The 16,430-nt window shown below is 44.7% G+C and overlaps 1 protein-coding gene across 2 annotated transcripts in view; it reads left to right on the top strand.

Moving 5' to 3' along the window:
- SPNS1 (SPNS lysolipid transporter 1, lysophospholipid) overlaps positions 1–15,352 on the top strand; it is a 45,486-nt gene extending 30,134 nt beyond the window's left edge. For both annotated transcript variants that reach the window (XM_082262294.1, XM_082262295.1), the window contains 9 exons: positions 194–345; positions 3,057–3,126; positions 4,786–4,928; positions 6,936–7,088; positions 7,198–7,387; positions 7,611–7,676; positions 9,280–9,378; positions 9,464–9,635; positions 14,901–15,352. In XM_082262294.1, the coding sequence (XP_082118420.1) occupies positions 194–345; positions 3,057–3,126; positions 4,786–4,928; positions 6,936–7,088; positions 7,198–7,387; positions 7,611–7,676; positions 9,280–9,378; positions 9,464–9,635; positions 14,901–14,995 (1,140 nt within the window). In that variant the 3' untranslated portion in view covers positions 14,996–15,352. The remainder of the gene's footprint in view (positions 1–193; positions 346–3,056; positions 3,127–4,785; positions 4,929–6,935; positions 7,089–7,197; positions 7,388–7,610; positions 7,677–9,279; positions 9,379–9,463; positions 9,636–14,900) is intronic.
- Positions 15,353–16,430: the final 1,078 nt, after the last annotated feature.

Genomic DNA, 16,430 nt, shown 5'->3' with positions numbered 1-16,430 from the left:
TGGGAATGGCACTTTATGGGAGACTTAGCAATGCTTTTATAAGCTGGTGGGATTTAAAATAAATGATTTCACATAAAGGTAAAAAAATAGGCAGAATGTCATTTTCCTGCCGCTTATGTGGAAATGCCAGCGCCCTGTGAAGTGCGATGATATTCCTTCCCTGTTCTCACTGATGCCTTTCTCTTTTTCTCAGTATTACCCCCTGTTCCTTTTCACACGAGGCATGGTTGGAGTTGGAGAAGCCAGTTATTCCACCATCGCCCCCACCATCATCGCCGACCTCTTTGTGGCAGACCAGCGCAGCCGAATGCTCTCCATTTTCTACTTCGCCATCCCTGTTGGCTGGTGAGTCTGTGTACTGTAAACACCTTGGGGGCGGGAGGGGCGCTGCTTTTAGAAACTCTGTAAAGTTTCTTCTAAAGTTTAATAAAAGTTAGGTATTTGAAGAACACTCAATAGGCTTCAGTGAGAGCTTTCATCTTAGAGACAGTACAATAGCTAATAGGGATCTTTACACGGGGTTAACTTTAAAGGATAAGTGCACTTCAAAACAAAGTGAATTTATACTTTTTGCATCCTTCTCCTGACCTAAAATAAACCCATCCTCCATAGATGCAATCTTCTCTCCATCTGATGGCCATGGGTCTGCTGTTTGTTTACATCCAGTGCTGCAAATCTTCATTGTCATGTCCATGCCTGCACAATAGGGGCTGTGTCCTGAGGTCAGAGAAGATCAGAGACCGTTCAGTAGAAGGCTATTGGCCTATAATGTGTCGGTGCAGCCAGGACAGCGAAGACTTCCACCACTGGATGTAAATAAACAGGGGCTGGCAGCTATCAGTGGTAAGTATGCATTGTGGAGGTGGAGTCGGGTTAGGTCAAGGGAAGGAGGCAATAAGGGTAATGGCATTTTGTTTCAAAGTGCATTTATCATTTAAAGTATATCTATACCCAAGGACTTCTTGGATGTGATGTTGCCATTTTTTTTTCAGGGTTCCTCTCCTTTATTTTCATCTGGTGAGCCTTCCAGTAACACATTTTCTGTCCTAGGGTGACAACACTTACTGTATTGCATTTATGAAGAAGCAGCGTTGTCACCCCAAGACAGGAAGTGTTAGGACTTTTTTTTGATGTTGCCATTTTTTTTTTTTTTTTTTTCAGGCTTCCTTTCCTTCATTTTCATCTGGTGAGCCTTTATAGTAGCATACTTCCTGTTCTAGGGAGACAACACTTGCTGTATTGTTTCTATAAAGGAGCAGCGTTGTCACCCCAAGACAGGAAGTGTGTTAGGACTTTTCTTTTTTTTTTTTCCAGGCTTCCTCTCCTTTATTTTCATCTGGTAAGCCTTCCAGTAACACACTTACTGTATTGCATCTATGAAGGAGAAGCGTTGTCACCCCAAGACAGGAAGTGTGTTAGGACTTTTCTTTTTTTTTTTCAGGCTTCCTCTCCTTTATTTTCATCTGGTGAGCCTTTTAGTAGCACACTTCCTGTCCTACGGTGACAACACTTACTGTATTTAATGTATGGACAAACAGCATTGTCCCCTCCAAAACAGGAAGTGTTAGGACTTTTCTTATTTTTTTCAGGCTTCCTCTCCTTTATTTGTATCTGGTGAGCCTTTCAGTAACACACTTTCTGCCCTAGGGTGACAACACTTACTGTATTGTTTCTATAAAGGAGCAGCATTGTTACCCCAAGACAGGAAGTGTTAGGACTTTTTTTCAGGCTTCCCCTTCTTTATTTTCATCTGGTGAGCCTTTTAGTAGCACACTTCCTGTCCTACAATGACAAAACTTACTGTATTTAATCTGTGGACAAGCAGCATTGTCACCCCAAGACAGGAAGTGTGTTAGGACTTTTCTTTTTTTTTTTTTTCAGGCTTCCTCTCCTTTATTTGTATCTGGTGAGCCTTTCAGTAACACACTTTCTGCCCTAGGGTGACAACACTTACTGTTTTGTTTCTATAAAGGAGCAGCGTTGTCACCCCAAGACAGAAAGTGTGTTAGGACTTTTTTTTCTTTTTTTTTTTTCTTTTTTTTCAGGCTTCCCCTTCTTTTTTTTTTTCATCTGGTGAGCCTTTTAGTAGCACACTTCCTGTCCTACGGTGACAACACTTACTGTATTTAATCTATAGACAAGCAGCATTGTCACCCCCAAAAGAGGAAGTGTTAGGACTTTTTTTTTTTTTTTTCAGGCTTGCTCTCCTTTATTTTCATCTGGAGAGCCTTCCAGTAACACACTTTCTGTCCTAGGGTGACAACACTTACTGTATTTTTTCTATGAAGGAGCAGCGTTGTCACCCCAAGACAGGAAGTGTGGTAGGACTTTTCTTCTTTTTCTTTTTTTTTTCTTCAGGCTTCATCTCCTTTATTTTCATCTGGAGAGCCTTCCAGTAACACACTTCCTGTCCTAGTGTGACAACACTTACTGTATTGTTTCTATTAAGAGCAGCGTTGTCACCCCAAGACAGGAAGTGTGTTAGGACTTTTTTATTTTTTTCAAGCTTCCTCTCCTTTATGTTCATCTGGTGAGCCTTCCAGTAACACACTTCCTGTCTTAGGGTGACAACAATTACTGTATTGCATTTATGAAGGAGCAGCATTGTCACCCCAAGATGGGGGGGGGGGGGGGGTGTTGTTTGGACTTGCTTTTCTTTTTTTTTTTTTTTTTTTGGCTTCCTCTCCTTTATTTTTACCTGGTGAGCCTTCCAGCACCACACTTCTTGTCCTAGGGTGACTTTTTTTCACCCCAAAACAGGAAGTGTGTTATGAATACAGTACACCTCTCTTCTCTGAAGAAGAGTGCAGCAGATACGGGGCACATAGAAACCTATAAGCTCACTGGATATCTGGGAGCATCAGCAGGTATTTTTTAACACTTATGGAACAGATCTAATCAAACACTTTCAATGGAAGCTTTAACTGAGCGTATAAGAGAAGTTATTTTTAGGGTTTACATCCCCTTTAATTGTATTTGGTGGTCTGGCTGTATTATGACGTGTTGTTGGTGCACAACAAAAATTTCAAGTCCTATTTTTTTTTTTTTTTGCACAGCGGCCTCGGCTACATTGCAGGATCCCAGGTGACCAAAGCGGCGGCTGGAGACTGGCATTGGGCGCTACGGGTGAGTTGACAGGCCAATCTCTGGGAGGGTTTTTGCGGTCAAAGTTCATTATAAAGGTTTAAAACTTTGTACTCTTCGCTGCTTCCAGGAAAAATAAGATTTTTACTGTGAGTGCGCTACATCACAGCATTCATGCAAACAAATCAGTGATTACATGTTATTTATTTACTACCAGACAGAATTAAAAAAAAATATTTTATTACACATAATAAAAGATTAATAAAAAAATAATGATGTAAAATTAGCTTTTATATAATAGAGGATTCACATCCTATAGTCTTGCTTGTCCTGTGGATAGGTGAGACTGTATGTTGTGAATCTTCTCTTTATTTTATTAAAGCTGGTTTTATATCAGTGACGGTATCCGTCTGAAGCCTGTTCATTTTTATATAGAAAAATAGTGATCCATATGGCCATCATCCATGGTTGCGTAAAGAGAAAAAAAAACTGGACTTTGAAGCTGCAAAGGAGGGATAATCAAAATTATATAAAATACATACTTTATATTAAATCCAAGAAAAAATAAAAAATCATTTACTTAACCACTTGCCGACTGCCCACCGTAGTATTACTGCGGCAGGGCGGATCGGCTGCGCAAAATCGTGTATTACTACCTGATATCGTGCACGTGGTTTCGGCCGCGATTGCCGCTGCCCTCCCGCAATCGTCAAGGAAACTGATCAAAGACCCGCCTGCTTATGTAAGCAAAGCAGGCGGATCTTCTGTCACACAGGCAGGGAGAGATCATCAGTTTCAGCTAAGCTGAAACCGCAATCTCTCGGTGCCTGTCACAGAACCCCCCCCCCCCCCCCCACACACACACACAGTCAGCAAGAACTTTAGGCATACATTTAACCCCTTTGATCACCCCCAGTCACAAAGCACTGGAAAAGCACAGGCAGGGCACTGGAAAAGTCACCAGGTGAAATCCTGTGGTGAAATGGGATAATACAGTGTAATCCGTTAGGATCACAGCTTTCTATCATGTCATTTAGTGTATTCACATTTTTTAATTTGCCGCCGGTTCCACCCCCCTGCATCGCAACACTCGCAGGTAAGGGAACCGGAAGGCAGGTGCCAGCATCAGCTGAGCACACAGTGGGGAGAGAGTGTGAGGATGCCTGCAGGACGGCGGGGAGGATGGCGGGGGATCGCAGGGAAGATGAGTGTGGCTCGGGGTTACCGCTTTTGGTACTGAAAATTAACCCCCGCGCAACACTCATGAATACCGCTATGGAGGTTAAACAATAATAGAATAATTAAATGGTTGCAATAGGAGACAGCATATCGATACTGGTTGTGTTATAATGTATTGGAGTAACAATGCTCAGTCAGTCCTCATCACATTACCTAGGCCCTTCCTCAAAGTTAGCGGATAGCAGTACATCCTGACAGGGGTTCTATTCCTTCCACACTATCCAAAACTCCGATATGTGTGTCCATAACAGTCTGGGCTCAGAGAAGTGGGTTGAATGATGGCGACATCTACTGGTGGAAATGAATTACTGCAAGGGGCTGCATTGAATTGGCTACAGATGCACGTTAATCCTACACATTTGCAATTTACTGGTCAACAAGTGGCTTATAAATGTTGTGAAGTGCCTTTGTCATAGTCTCCCTGTCTTGTTGCCAATGTTTGCTGTTTCTTGGTATTTTCAGGTCACCCCAGGACTGGGCCTTATAGCTGTTCTGCTGCTAATCTTTTTTGTGAAGGAACCTCCTAGGGGGGCTGTGGAGAGGAAATCTGAAAGATCCCTCACCCACACTTCATGGTTGTCAGACATCAAGGAGCTGCTGAAAAAGTAAGTATTGGCTTGTTGCATTGTTTATCCAAATGTCAGCTTTGACCACCTGCAGAGCACCACAAGGTAATTTGATATGCCAATAGCAAATTTCTAACTTTTAAGACCCCCCACTACCCCTTGGCCCTCCGTGCCCCACCATTGGTTCTGAAGGCTGTTCAATACAGTGGGTGACTACTATAGAGGGCTAGGGCCAGCAACCAGGGTGGATGTTTTTTTATCTAGTAGAGCAGGGCTCATAATTTCAAGTCATGAGCTACTAGCCAGGCCTTAAGAGTTACTCACCACTTGTTGCCCCACCCAAACCCTACCCTGCTCTGCCCCTAAACACGCCCTCGTAAAATATCTCATAAAATTACACTGTTAAATGTTTTATTCAGAATTAAGTTGCAAAAAAATATTAACAACAACAACTTTAGAGTGCCCACAGCGTGCCCCCTTAAATGCAGAGTGCCCACAGCGTGCCCCCTTAAATGCAGAGTGCCCACAGCGTGCCGCTTTCGTCGCTTCTGGTTAGGTCTTATTTATGCATGCTGACGTTCCAGCTAGGTCCGCCTCTAATGATGTCAATTATTCTGACGACACGCGTCAGGTGACCTCGGAACAAACAGCGCGCCTTATTCACCGCGGTATCTTCCTATTGATATGCTCTTTACATGCGCAAGTTTGTGAGTATGATTCTTTTTATTCAATAAATGTCAATCCATGCAGTCTGCACTGTTGTCGTCCTTCTTTCGTTGAGGTACATTGGAGTTGTGTTTTTTATGAACAGTTCTTGTGGCATATCCCTTCCTGGTCAAATTGTTTGAGCACATACATCGCCCTCTATCTTTACATCATCTGGTAAGCAGTTAGTGTGTACATCACGGCTGGGTGTTGGCTCCATCTAAACTGCACCGTTGGGAATTGGGATCTTGTTTTCTACCTCTCCTTCTCCATCTATTGGACATATTGGACTTTTTATTGGACATTTTTATCTGACATTTTTATCTAGTGTTTGGCGCTACTATATCTCCTTTTTTAATGTCTACAAGTTTGTAATCTACTTTCTAGTTGGCTGCCATTACTAACATGGGCATAACTTTTGTAGGGAGCTTGCAGCAGACTTTTAGCCCTGTAGGGGGTGTAGTTTCTGAATGGGGCAACTTTGGGTGCTGGTGGCCCCCCCATGGGTACTTTGTAGGGGAACTGTGGGAGACTGGAGGGCACAACTGCGGGTGTGGGGATGGGGGCACTGCGGCAGGTTGGGGGTCACGGGAGACTGAAGGGCATTGTGGAGGTTGGGGGGCATTATGGGGGCACTATGGGGACTGAAGGCTCTGCATCAGGCTGAGGAGGCACTGTGGCAGGTTGGGGGTCACGGGAGACTGAAAGGCATTGTGGAGGTTGGGGGGCATTATGGGGGCTGAAGGCTCTGCTCTGAGGAGGCACTGCGGCAAGTTTAGGGACACTGCAGCGACTGGGCAGCGCTGTGGGAGGTTGGTAATCCCTGCAGGTGGGTGATGAGGGGCACCGCAGGCCACTGTGGGTGATTGTTGGGGGCACTACTGATCTGCATTGCGGGAGGCATTGATTTACAGCGCTTCCTTGTGATACCTAATGGAACAATGCCTGGTACTGTAACACTCCTCTTTCCAGCCCAGGGTGGCAGCTGCTCTACCTGACAACAGCAACTGTCTTTGCGATGCAAGAGGTGGGAGGTGGGAAAGGTGGTTGAGAACAGCTGACATAAAGGATATAAAGGAAAAACATAGCTTTAGAGCAGGGATTCCCAAACTACAGCCCTGCAGTGGTTCAGGAACTACAATTCCCATCATGCCTAGTCATGTATGTGAATGTCAGGATTTTACAATGCCTCATGGGATGTGTAGTTCTGAAACTGCAGGGCCGTAGTTTGGGAATCCCTGCTTTAGAGGATTATGTAGAGATGATGTAAAAAAAAAAAAATTGATGTTAATGTTTGCCTTGTAGAAGTCTCTATTTATCCTCCTCTTATTTCCGTTTCAGCCGTAGCTTTGTTCTGTCCACGTTCGGATTTACCACCGTGGCGTTTGTCACCGGCGCCCTGGCTCTCTGGGCCCCCACCTACCTGATGCGGGCTCGGGCTGTACTGTACGAGGATCAGCAGTGTGACCAACCTATATGTAACTATAAAGACAGGTAAAGACATCCTTCTTCTAAATCATGTACAGAAGATTTGTAGAACCAACTTATTTCTTTTATTTATTTATTTTTTTCTAACACAGTCACCTTTTCATTGACTTCACAGCTTTCTCTTCGGGGGCATCACAGTGGTGACCGGGCTGTTGGGTGTGGCATCTGGAGTGGAAATTAGTAAACGTTACCGTAAAATAAACCCTCGCGGTGATCCTATAGTCTGTGCCTGCGGTCTACTTGGCTCCGCCCCTTTCCTGTACCTCTCCTTGGTCTTTGCAGACACCAGCCTTGTAGCCACCTATGTAAGTAATTCTACAATGTGGAGAAATGATGGCAAACTTTTTGGCCGGGAAATAGTCGACCTTTTGATTCTTCTTCTAAATATATTCTGGTGTAATCCCATATAACAGCAAAGGGTTCTGCTTCTAATGCTGCTGCTGACCGTTTTTATGTTCTGCTCTGACTCTTACTATCTTGCTTTATTTCTAGCTGTTTCTCTAACTGTTTGGTCCTCTCCCTTCACAGATATTTATATTCATTGGAGAAACTCTTCTGTCCCTGAACTGGGCCATCGTCGCTGATATCTTACTGGTAAGTGATGGCCACATGGGTTTAACTGTTCTCAATGCAAAGTTTATTTCATTCCTCAGTTTGCTTTAAAGTAACACTGTGACCAAGCTATGGGCATTGAAAGGTCTACATATTTATAACAAGAAGTGAATGGGCTCACTGACCTCTGTAGCTGTAGACACTGTGAAGCTATTCATCCTCAAAATTTACAGCAGAAGCACTTCACTTTTTTTTAGCGGCTCAGCTTGTCCCTTATAGCAATGAAGCAGTAGCCCAGCTCGCCCAGTAACTCCACAGCTACCCCACCCCAGTTGTGACTCATCAGCTCAGCTCCCTATGCTCCCCTCTTCCAAGCGCTGATTTGACACCATTCTAATCTCAAATGTAAACCTGAAGAGCGCACGGGAAGGAGGGATAGAGCAGAGAGCAGAGTGCTGGGACCTGACTTAGGGGACTTTAAGGATGTATTGCTCCACAGTGCCTGTAAATAAAGGGGTCAGTGTTTTAAATAAATGTAAAGCTTTACAGGTAAATATTTGAATGTCCGCAGTTTGACCACAGTTCCACAAAGTTAAACTAAACCTATTTCTTGCATGGCATGCCTCCCACACACGCCTTCTGCAAGTCTTCCACTCGCCTGTCCCTGATACAGTGAGATTTAATCACTAAGCTGCCAAGCTGCTTGTTAAAATCTCAGCAGAGTAAGAGCTTTCCAAAGGATTGCATGGGGGAGTTTCTTGTGCATGTCCAAGCCCAGCATAAAAGACAGGGAGGTATAAGACTTGCAGGTGAAGGGGCTGAGGTTGTGACAACATAGGTTTATCTGCAACTAAGGTGCAATTACACTCTAAAGCCCCAATGTTTGGGTTATTCAGTAAATAGATGTGACTTACTGTAACACTGACACCCGATCACCCGGAGTAGGCTACTCACAAACATGAAATGACACCCAAATGGTCCTGCATCTTTTGTGTGTGCTTATGTACTAAGAAAACATCCTCGACACCATGTTTATCTCACGGGAGACTATAGAGAATAGCGCACACATGCAATAGAAGTAACTATCAAATATAACAAGGCAACTAAAACCTGATCAAAAAAAGTAAAAATGGGGATTTGGTCCCACCATATGGCCATAATCGTGCTCAAGCCCACCACTACGTCAAAGTACCCCATTGTCAGTGGGTCCTACACTATCCATAAAAAGGATAAATACACTCTCTCTAAACCATTGGAGATACTTACTCCTTACATGGAAGAGATGTGCACCTGCACTATAAGGGACTCCTCCTATATCTGCTTGCAAGCGGACACTGATAAAGAAGTACAGGTGCGGGAGACTTAGAACAATTTGTTTAAGACGATCGTCTCTACTGCTAAAGTCATTCACCCAAGACATATGTGGAGATGTTGTCTACACACATTCAATCTTTTACAGATCTTGTTGTATTGAATAGGATTGGAGGACAGCTATTACACAGCTGTGGTTGGTTCTAGATTAAAGTAGTTGTTTACAAACCATGACACAGTATGTGAACATTTAGACAAAACTTTTAGACATATATAATTGTTTGAAGCATAACCCAAGTCTCTCCTTTTTCCTGACTTCCGCTCTTCCCTTTAGTATGTAGTGATCCCCACAAGGCGTTCCACAGCCGAGGCCTTGCAGATCATGGTATCCCACCTGCTGGGTGATGCCGGGAGCCCCTACCTCATCGGGGTGGTAAGTCGTATCTTTATCTCACTTTGTTTTCCAAATGATCATGTGATCAATCTCATCCACTCATCGGCCTGTCTTTATACTCCAGATATCTGATGCCGTACAACGCGGTAAGCCAGACTCCTACCTCCTGAAGTTCCGCAGCCTGGAGTATGCACTCATGCTGTGCTCATTCGTAGGGGCAATCGGTGGAGCTTTCTTCCTGGCCACTGCCCTATTCATCGAGAAGGACCGAAAGAGGGCGGAGTTACTTTCTCAAGGTTGGCCTATAGCTTGTTTTATGTGCTGAGATTAATGCCCCTTTCACACAGGGCCAGACTCTGACTCCGGTTTGCTAAACTGGGGATCTGTCCGCTGATCGTAGCAGGGCAGGCGGATGACAGGTCCATTACCGCTCTGTTTATGCAGAGCAGACACAGCCTGCTCTGCTCTGCTCTATAGGCTGGATCGTCTGCCCTCCGATCCGCTAGAGCCGGGGTCAGCGACTGGTAGATCACAGTCTGAGCTTAAAGCAGAGTTCCACCCTGAAAAAAAATTTTTGCACCGTCCGCTGACTTTAAAATACCTGAAAAAGAATTGGATAATTACAATTTTTTTTTTTTCACTTACCTTGTTTTTTATGAAAATCTACTTACCTTCCTTCCTCTTCCTCCCTCTGCGGACACGGCTCCCAACGTCACTTCCTCCTTGCATTGACTCCTGGGAGATGAGCGTCATCAATCCCAGGAGTCAATGCGCCTGCACCAGAGTCACTCGTCACTTCGGTGCAGGTGCGTCATTCCCTGCTGAACAGCTGAGAAGCTGTTCAGGGATGATGCGCCTGCCCCGGCAGTGACAAGCAGGGCCGGTGCAGGGCATTCTGGGACTCCGACGTCACCGAAGAGGGACACTCCAGCTTCAGCTGCCCACATCTGAGATTGCAGCACTGGACTAGACATTTTCAAGGTAAGTATTTCTTCTTACAGGTAAGTGAAACAGGGGACAGTTCAGAGGCTATCCTTGCTTAAATGCACTAGTCCTGACTACCTGGGGGTATTTAGAGGTAAAAATTATTTTTTAGGGTGGAACCCCGCTTTAATGACCCGCCATCCCAGAACATCAAATAGAGTGCAATGCAGAGGTACTACTTGTAGTTGGAGCTGTAGTAGGGAGCAAGAGCCACTTACGTGGGTGTCTCTTCTGTAGTGCCGGCTCCTGTCCCATGAGGATTGATGCCAGCTGCACTCCACCTTTTATTCCGGCTAGCGGTCTCCAGAGTGGTGCCAGCAGCAGGAAAGAAGAGATCTTCAGGTCAGTGTGAGGCAATACACTGGGCATATAGTATAGGGCTGCTTTCACACTGATGTGCTGCTGTTTACCCACACCATGGGTGCAGTGCAGTGTACCTGCAGCTTTCCTGCAGGTTTTCTGCGCTTAGCCATAGACTTCTATTATATCCTGCAGATTTGGTGTACTTTCTGAAAGCACACCAAAACTCGGGCGTAGAAAAGTAACGGTTCATTTACTTGAATGGGTCGCAATTGGCAGGCGGTAGCGCCCAGCAAAAGCAACAGGGGGCTCAATTCCTGCTGTGGCATATATACACCTTTTGACTTCTGCCTCAGTAGATTAAGGGGGTTGGGGGTAGGGAATTGGGGACGGTAAAACTGCAACTCAACCTCAGGGTTTTACAACTTTACGTGTGAACCAGCACTAAGGGTGCCACTGCCTATTGCAACTAAGAGCTTATTCACAAGTGCAGCAGGCACTGCTGCTCCCCTAAAAAGTGGTCTGAGTGTGTTTGACAGGTGGTGAGGGGAGATATGCTGCCTCCTCACCACTTGATTTAAAGTGATTGTAAAGTCTCGGTTTTTTTTCCTATAAAAATACCAAACATGTTATACTTACCTGCTCTGTTGTACAGAGCAGGCCGGATCCTCCTCTTCTCAAATCCCTCCCACCTGTTCAGTGCTCCCACAGCAAGCAGTTTACTATGGGGGCACCCGAGCCGAGTTACAGCTCCCTGTGTCCATTCAGACACGGAGCCACGCCCTCTCTCTCCCCTGATTGGCTTGCTGAATTTGACAGCAGTGGCAGCCAATGGGGCCATTGCTGTGTCTCAGCCTGTCAGGAGGGAGAATCTCGGACGGCTGAGACACTTGTGGACATCGCTGAACAGAGAGGGACCTCGGGTAAATGTTGGGGGGGGGCTGCTGCACACAGAAGGCTTTTTATCTTAATGCTTAGAATGTATTAGGATAAAAAAAACCTTCTGATTTTACAACTCCTGTAAACCCATAATTTCTGTGCAATGCACACAATTGCGACACAGTGGTACGGCAATTAGAGGTTTAAATCAGGCGACACTGTGCTCGATGAGCTTTGATTTCTCCCATGTTGCTCCCATGTTTTTTTTTTGTGCCCCTCCGCTAGGTAGAGCTCACCTGAAAAGGAATTGGATAGTAATTTTTATTTTTTTTGTTTACTCACCTTTTTATTGAAGATCGTAAATACTCACCTCTGACTGCTTCCTCCCTCGGAGCTGCGGCTCACCCCGTCACTTCCTGCCTCGCGATGATTCCTGGGAGCTAAACGTCATCGCTCCCAGGAATCAATGCGACGGCACCGGCCCCGCTCGTCATTTCCGGGCGACGCCGCATTCCCCTGCTAAACAGCTTCTGGGCATGCTCAGAAGCTGTTTAGGAATGCGGCGCCGCACCGGAAGTGACGAGAGGGGCCGGTGCAGTGCATTCTGGGACACGAAGACGCGGAAGAAGACGGAGAAGAGGACCGCGCCGGCTTCAGCTGCCCACAACAGAGATGGAAACGCTGTGGAAGAAATTTTCTAAGTAAGTATTTCTTCTAAAAGGTAAGTGCGAACCGGGACAGATCAGAGGCTAGCCATTGTGGAATGTGCTAGCCCTGACTGTCCCGGGGGTATGTTCATCAAAAAATCATTTCTGTGCCCGGAACTCCGCTTTAAGTTTATTTACCCCTGCGCTGGAAGGAAGAGAAACAGATCCCCTTCTTTTTTTTTTTTTTTTTTTAAAAGCAGAGTCAGATTGGCGGTAGGCGGGTTTAAAATGACCCGAGTATACACAGTAAGCCTACTAATGTGTAGCAAGTGCTGGGATTTCTCATTAGAGAGGCAAGTAAGATTTGCAAATGGGTGCCCACTGTACTTAAAACTGTAGTAAACCGCCACAAAAAAAAAAATTGGTCCTCCTGCAGGTTTAAGTCATAATGTACTAACATGCACCGCATACTAGCACATTATAACAGATTTATCAGGACACAGAACCTACCAGTGCAGCCCTGTCATGCTGTCACGGTTTCCCAGAGCTTCCATCTTCACCTGGTCATTCTTCCGGGTTCCCAGACTCCGGCTGTATGAATGGCCAGGGCTGCGATGACATCACTCCCTTGCATGTGCGCAGGAGCCCTGGTCCCAGCACGGAGCTCTAAAGGTATAGCACAGGTATACCGTCCCTTCATAGTGCATGGGCTGCATGCAGTGTGAATATCTCCTAAACAGTGCAAGTTTAGGAGATATTCACTGTACCTACAGGTTAGCCGCCTTATAGCCTTACCTGTAGTTAAGAAGTGGACTGTAATTGCTCTTTAATGATTGTAAGAGAATATTAACCACCTCCCATCCGGCAATAGTATATATACGTCCTGAGTTTAAAGCTAAATACCGGTGTTATGGCAGCAGATAGCTGCCATAACCCTGGTATTTTTTTAAACTGCAGGTGATCAGCTTTCCGATAAGGGTGGTCCCAGCGGTGGATTCGCCGCGAGATCACCCTCCGGGATGGCAGAAGGGGTGCCCCCCCTCCCGCCGCGTCCCGGTCCTCTTCCCCGCTTACCGGACCCGCCGGCAGCGGGGAAAACGATCGGGTCCCGGATCCTCACAGACAGGATGTCGAGTCAGGGCAAGCTTGCCCTCACTCGACTCTATTGTCTTGGAGGACCGGAGCGACGGCAAACGTCGTTGCCGAGCAACCGGCTTAAAGGTCCCCTTTTTTTTTTTTGTCTTTTTTTTTTTTTTTTTTTCCTTTCTATTTTTATTAGTGTACTTGTGAGATCTGAGGACTTTTTGACCCCAGATCTCACAAAAAAGAGGTCCTGTCGTGTCCTGTCGTGCCTATTTCTATTACAAGGAATGTTTACATTCCTTGTATTAGAAATAAAAATGATCAATTTTTATTTTTTTTTAAAAACGGTGTAAAAATAAAAAATAATAAATAAAATAAATAGTGAAAAAAAAAAAAATGAAAGTGCCCTGTCCCCGTTAGCTCGCGCGCAGAAGCGAACGCACACGGAAACCCCGCCCACATATGTAAACGGTGTTCAAACCACACATGTGAGGTATTGCCGCGATCGTTAGTGTGAGAGCAATAATTTGAGCCTCCGCTGTAACTCTAAGATGGCAACCTGTAGAAATTTTTAAACTGTCGCCTATGGGGATTTTTAAGTACCAAAGTTCGTCGCCATTCCGTGAGCGTGCGCAATTTTGAAGCATGACATGTTGGTTATCTATTTACTCGGCGTAACATTATCTTTCACATTATGGAAAAAAATTGGGCTAACTTTACTGGATTCTTATTTTTTTATATTAAAAAAAGTGAATTTTTTCCAAAACAATTGCGTTTGGAAGACCGCTGCGCAAATACGGTGTGATAAATATTACAATAATCTCCATTTTATTCTCTAGGGTCTTCGCTAAAAAAAAAATATATAATGTTTGGGGGTTCTAAGTAGTTTTCTAGCAAAAACAACTGATTTTAGCTTATAAACACCAAATGTCAAAAATAGGCCTAGTAGGCAAGTGGTTAAAAAAAAAAAAAAAAGGTATATACATCAGTTTAGATCTTATGAAGCAGACCAAAGCCATTTTTACCTTTTTAGCAATCTGGCAGCAGGAATGTGATGTGGCTAATGTCTACATTTTCCTTTAAAGATAAAATCCCAGGGTGCTGTATTCCAGAAAACAAACCCAAAGTTTTAGTGCTTACGCAGTCACCCAGCCTTTCCTTTTTTGTGGTCTCCTTATTGGATAATGACGAGAGAGAACACCGCTCAGACCAGTCAAAGTCCACAATTCAAGGTGGGTGCTGAACCTCGGCTCCCCACCAGGAGAAGCATGAAAGAATAAAATGGTCGCACACCACCACGGAATCCAATGAAAAAAAGTTCCTTTATTCACCAAAGGGGTACAAGGTACAGCAGGGTAGGACAGTAGACGCGTTTCACACGACTGCTACATGCTTGTTCACAGGTAGAGAACAAGCACGTTGCAGTCGTGTGAAATGCGTCTACTGTCCTACCCTGCTCTACCTTCTACCACTTATGTGAATAAAGGGACTTTTCTTCATTGGATTCCATGGTGGTGTGCCACCATTTTCTTCTTTCATCCTTATTGGATAAGATTGAACCTTTGTCAATGATAAACCAGGATGGAACTGTATTCCTCAGGCAAAGCATTTTGCAGTCTGCTACCTGGGCCAGGCTGACACTTAATTGCTCCTTGTGTTTTCCCCCAGGCCTTGAAACAGAAGATGACAGCCCTGAAGACAGAATTGTGGTCCCAAAACGAGGACGCTCCACCAAGGTGCCGGTGTCCAGTGTTCTCATATAAACTGCTTTGGGCTTTGAAGCCCTCAGGATTGGTCCAAGGTAGAGCTATGAAAGGGCAGCACTTTGTTGTCCTCCACTGAGCAGAAGAAGCTCCCCCATGGTGGGATGGACAGCCTGTGTCTTCTCTGCCTGCTGACTCCGATGACTCGCCTTGTGTTGTGGACGGTTTTTGTTCAAGCAGACGGAAGAATGTGAGACTGTACATGACTTAAAAGGTGGCCAAGCCTCCATCTTTGTGACTTTTACCATCTTCACCTTCCAGGAATTAGTTTTTTTCCAAAATATTTATTTTGGCTTATTTTTTTCTTTAAGCAATACAAATGGGATGCGTTATTCATAATTTTTTTTTTTTTAAATTCTTAACAGACCGGCAGTTTTGCACAGTAATTGTAATATTTAATAACAATTCACTGGAGGGGGAAGGTCCTTGAAGGCCATGCAAACACTGCAGCAAACAAATGGCAACAAGGGCATCTGAAATGGGATGAAGTTTGTTTTTCAATGTCTTTTATATGTGTAATAGACCATAGGTAAGTTATTGGCGTTACGGCATGTCAGCACTCAGTTCTAAAAACTTGATTAGCTACTTAAAAAAAGGGCAGAGGCCTCAATCGCAAACATAGTGTAAAGTAGAACTAAAGGCAGAACTTTTTTTTTTGGATGCAGTGGAGAGAGATTAGACCCCCTGTCAGTGCCCCCATCAGGAAGATTCACCCTCTCTATTTGTCCATTTTACATTTATTAAAAGTAAAAAGAGAAATCTCAAATTTTGGCTTGACATCAGAACACTAATAGAGGGGGGGGGGGGGAATCTTCCAATGGGGGGCGCTAGATCTGGAGACAATCAGAGATTCCTTCACTTTGCAGGGATTTCCTCCCACTTCCTGTTTTTGATTATGAGACAGGAAGTGAGGGAAGAACTCCCCGATAGGACACAAATGGCAAAACAAAACCTGACAAAATACCCCTCCATTACTCTATTGAAAATGGGGAAAAAAAGATTTGCCTTTAGCTCCGCTTTAGGCCCCTTTCACACCTAAACGACAATGCCTCCTCATGTATATTTGCACATTTTGTGGTGCGTTTTTGGAGCGGCAGCATTCATTTTGAATGGTCCACCCTCCGCTCCAGAAAAGCGCCAAAGAAGATGTACCAAATTTTGGCACTTAGCCAGGGGCGTTTGGCATTCCTTGTTTTTGCCACAAATTTTTGCCATGTGACAATCGTGGCACCCCATGGATCATTAAATGTTGTCCAAAACTTTTATTGTAGAGGGATCACATCACAAAGGTAGAAGTGCAAAGTTTCAGAACCGCGCAGGACTCCATCAGGCATGTGATAGTAGATGGCACAGTGGCACCGCATTTGTGGTTCCATTAACAAAGCACGTTACACGTTTTGTTGCTATTCTGGAATCGCAGGAAGAATCGGCTTTT

The sequence above is a fragment of the Pelophylax lessonae genome (assembly GCF_965119305.1).
Source record: "Pelophylax lessonae genome assembly, chromosome: 6".
NCBI lineage: Eukaryota > Metazoa > Chordata > Amphibia > Anura > Ranidae > Pelophylax > Pelophylax lessonae.
The sequence above is the reverse complement of the archived record's forward strand: the minus strand, read 5'-3'. Positions and strand labels throughout refer to the sequence as shown.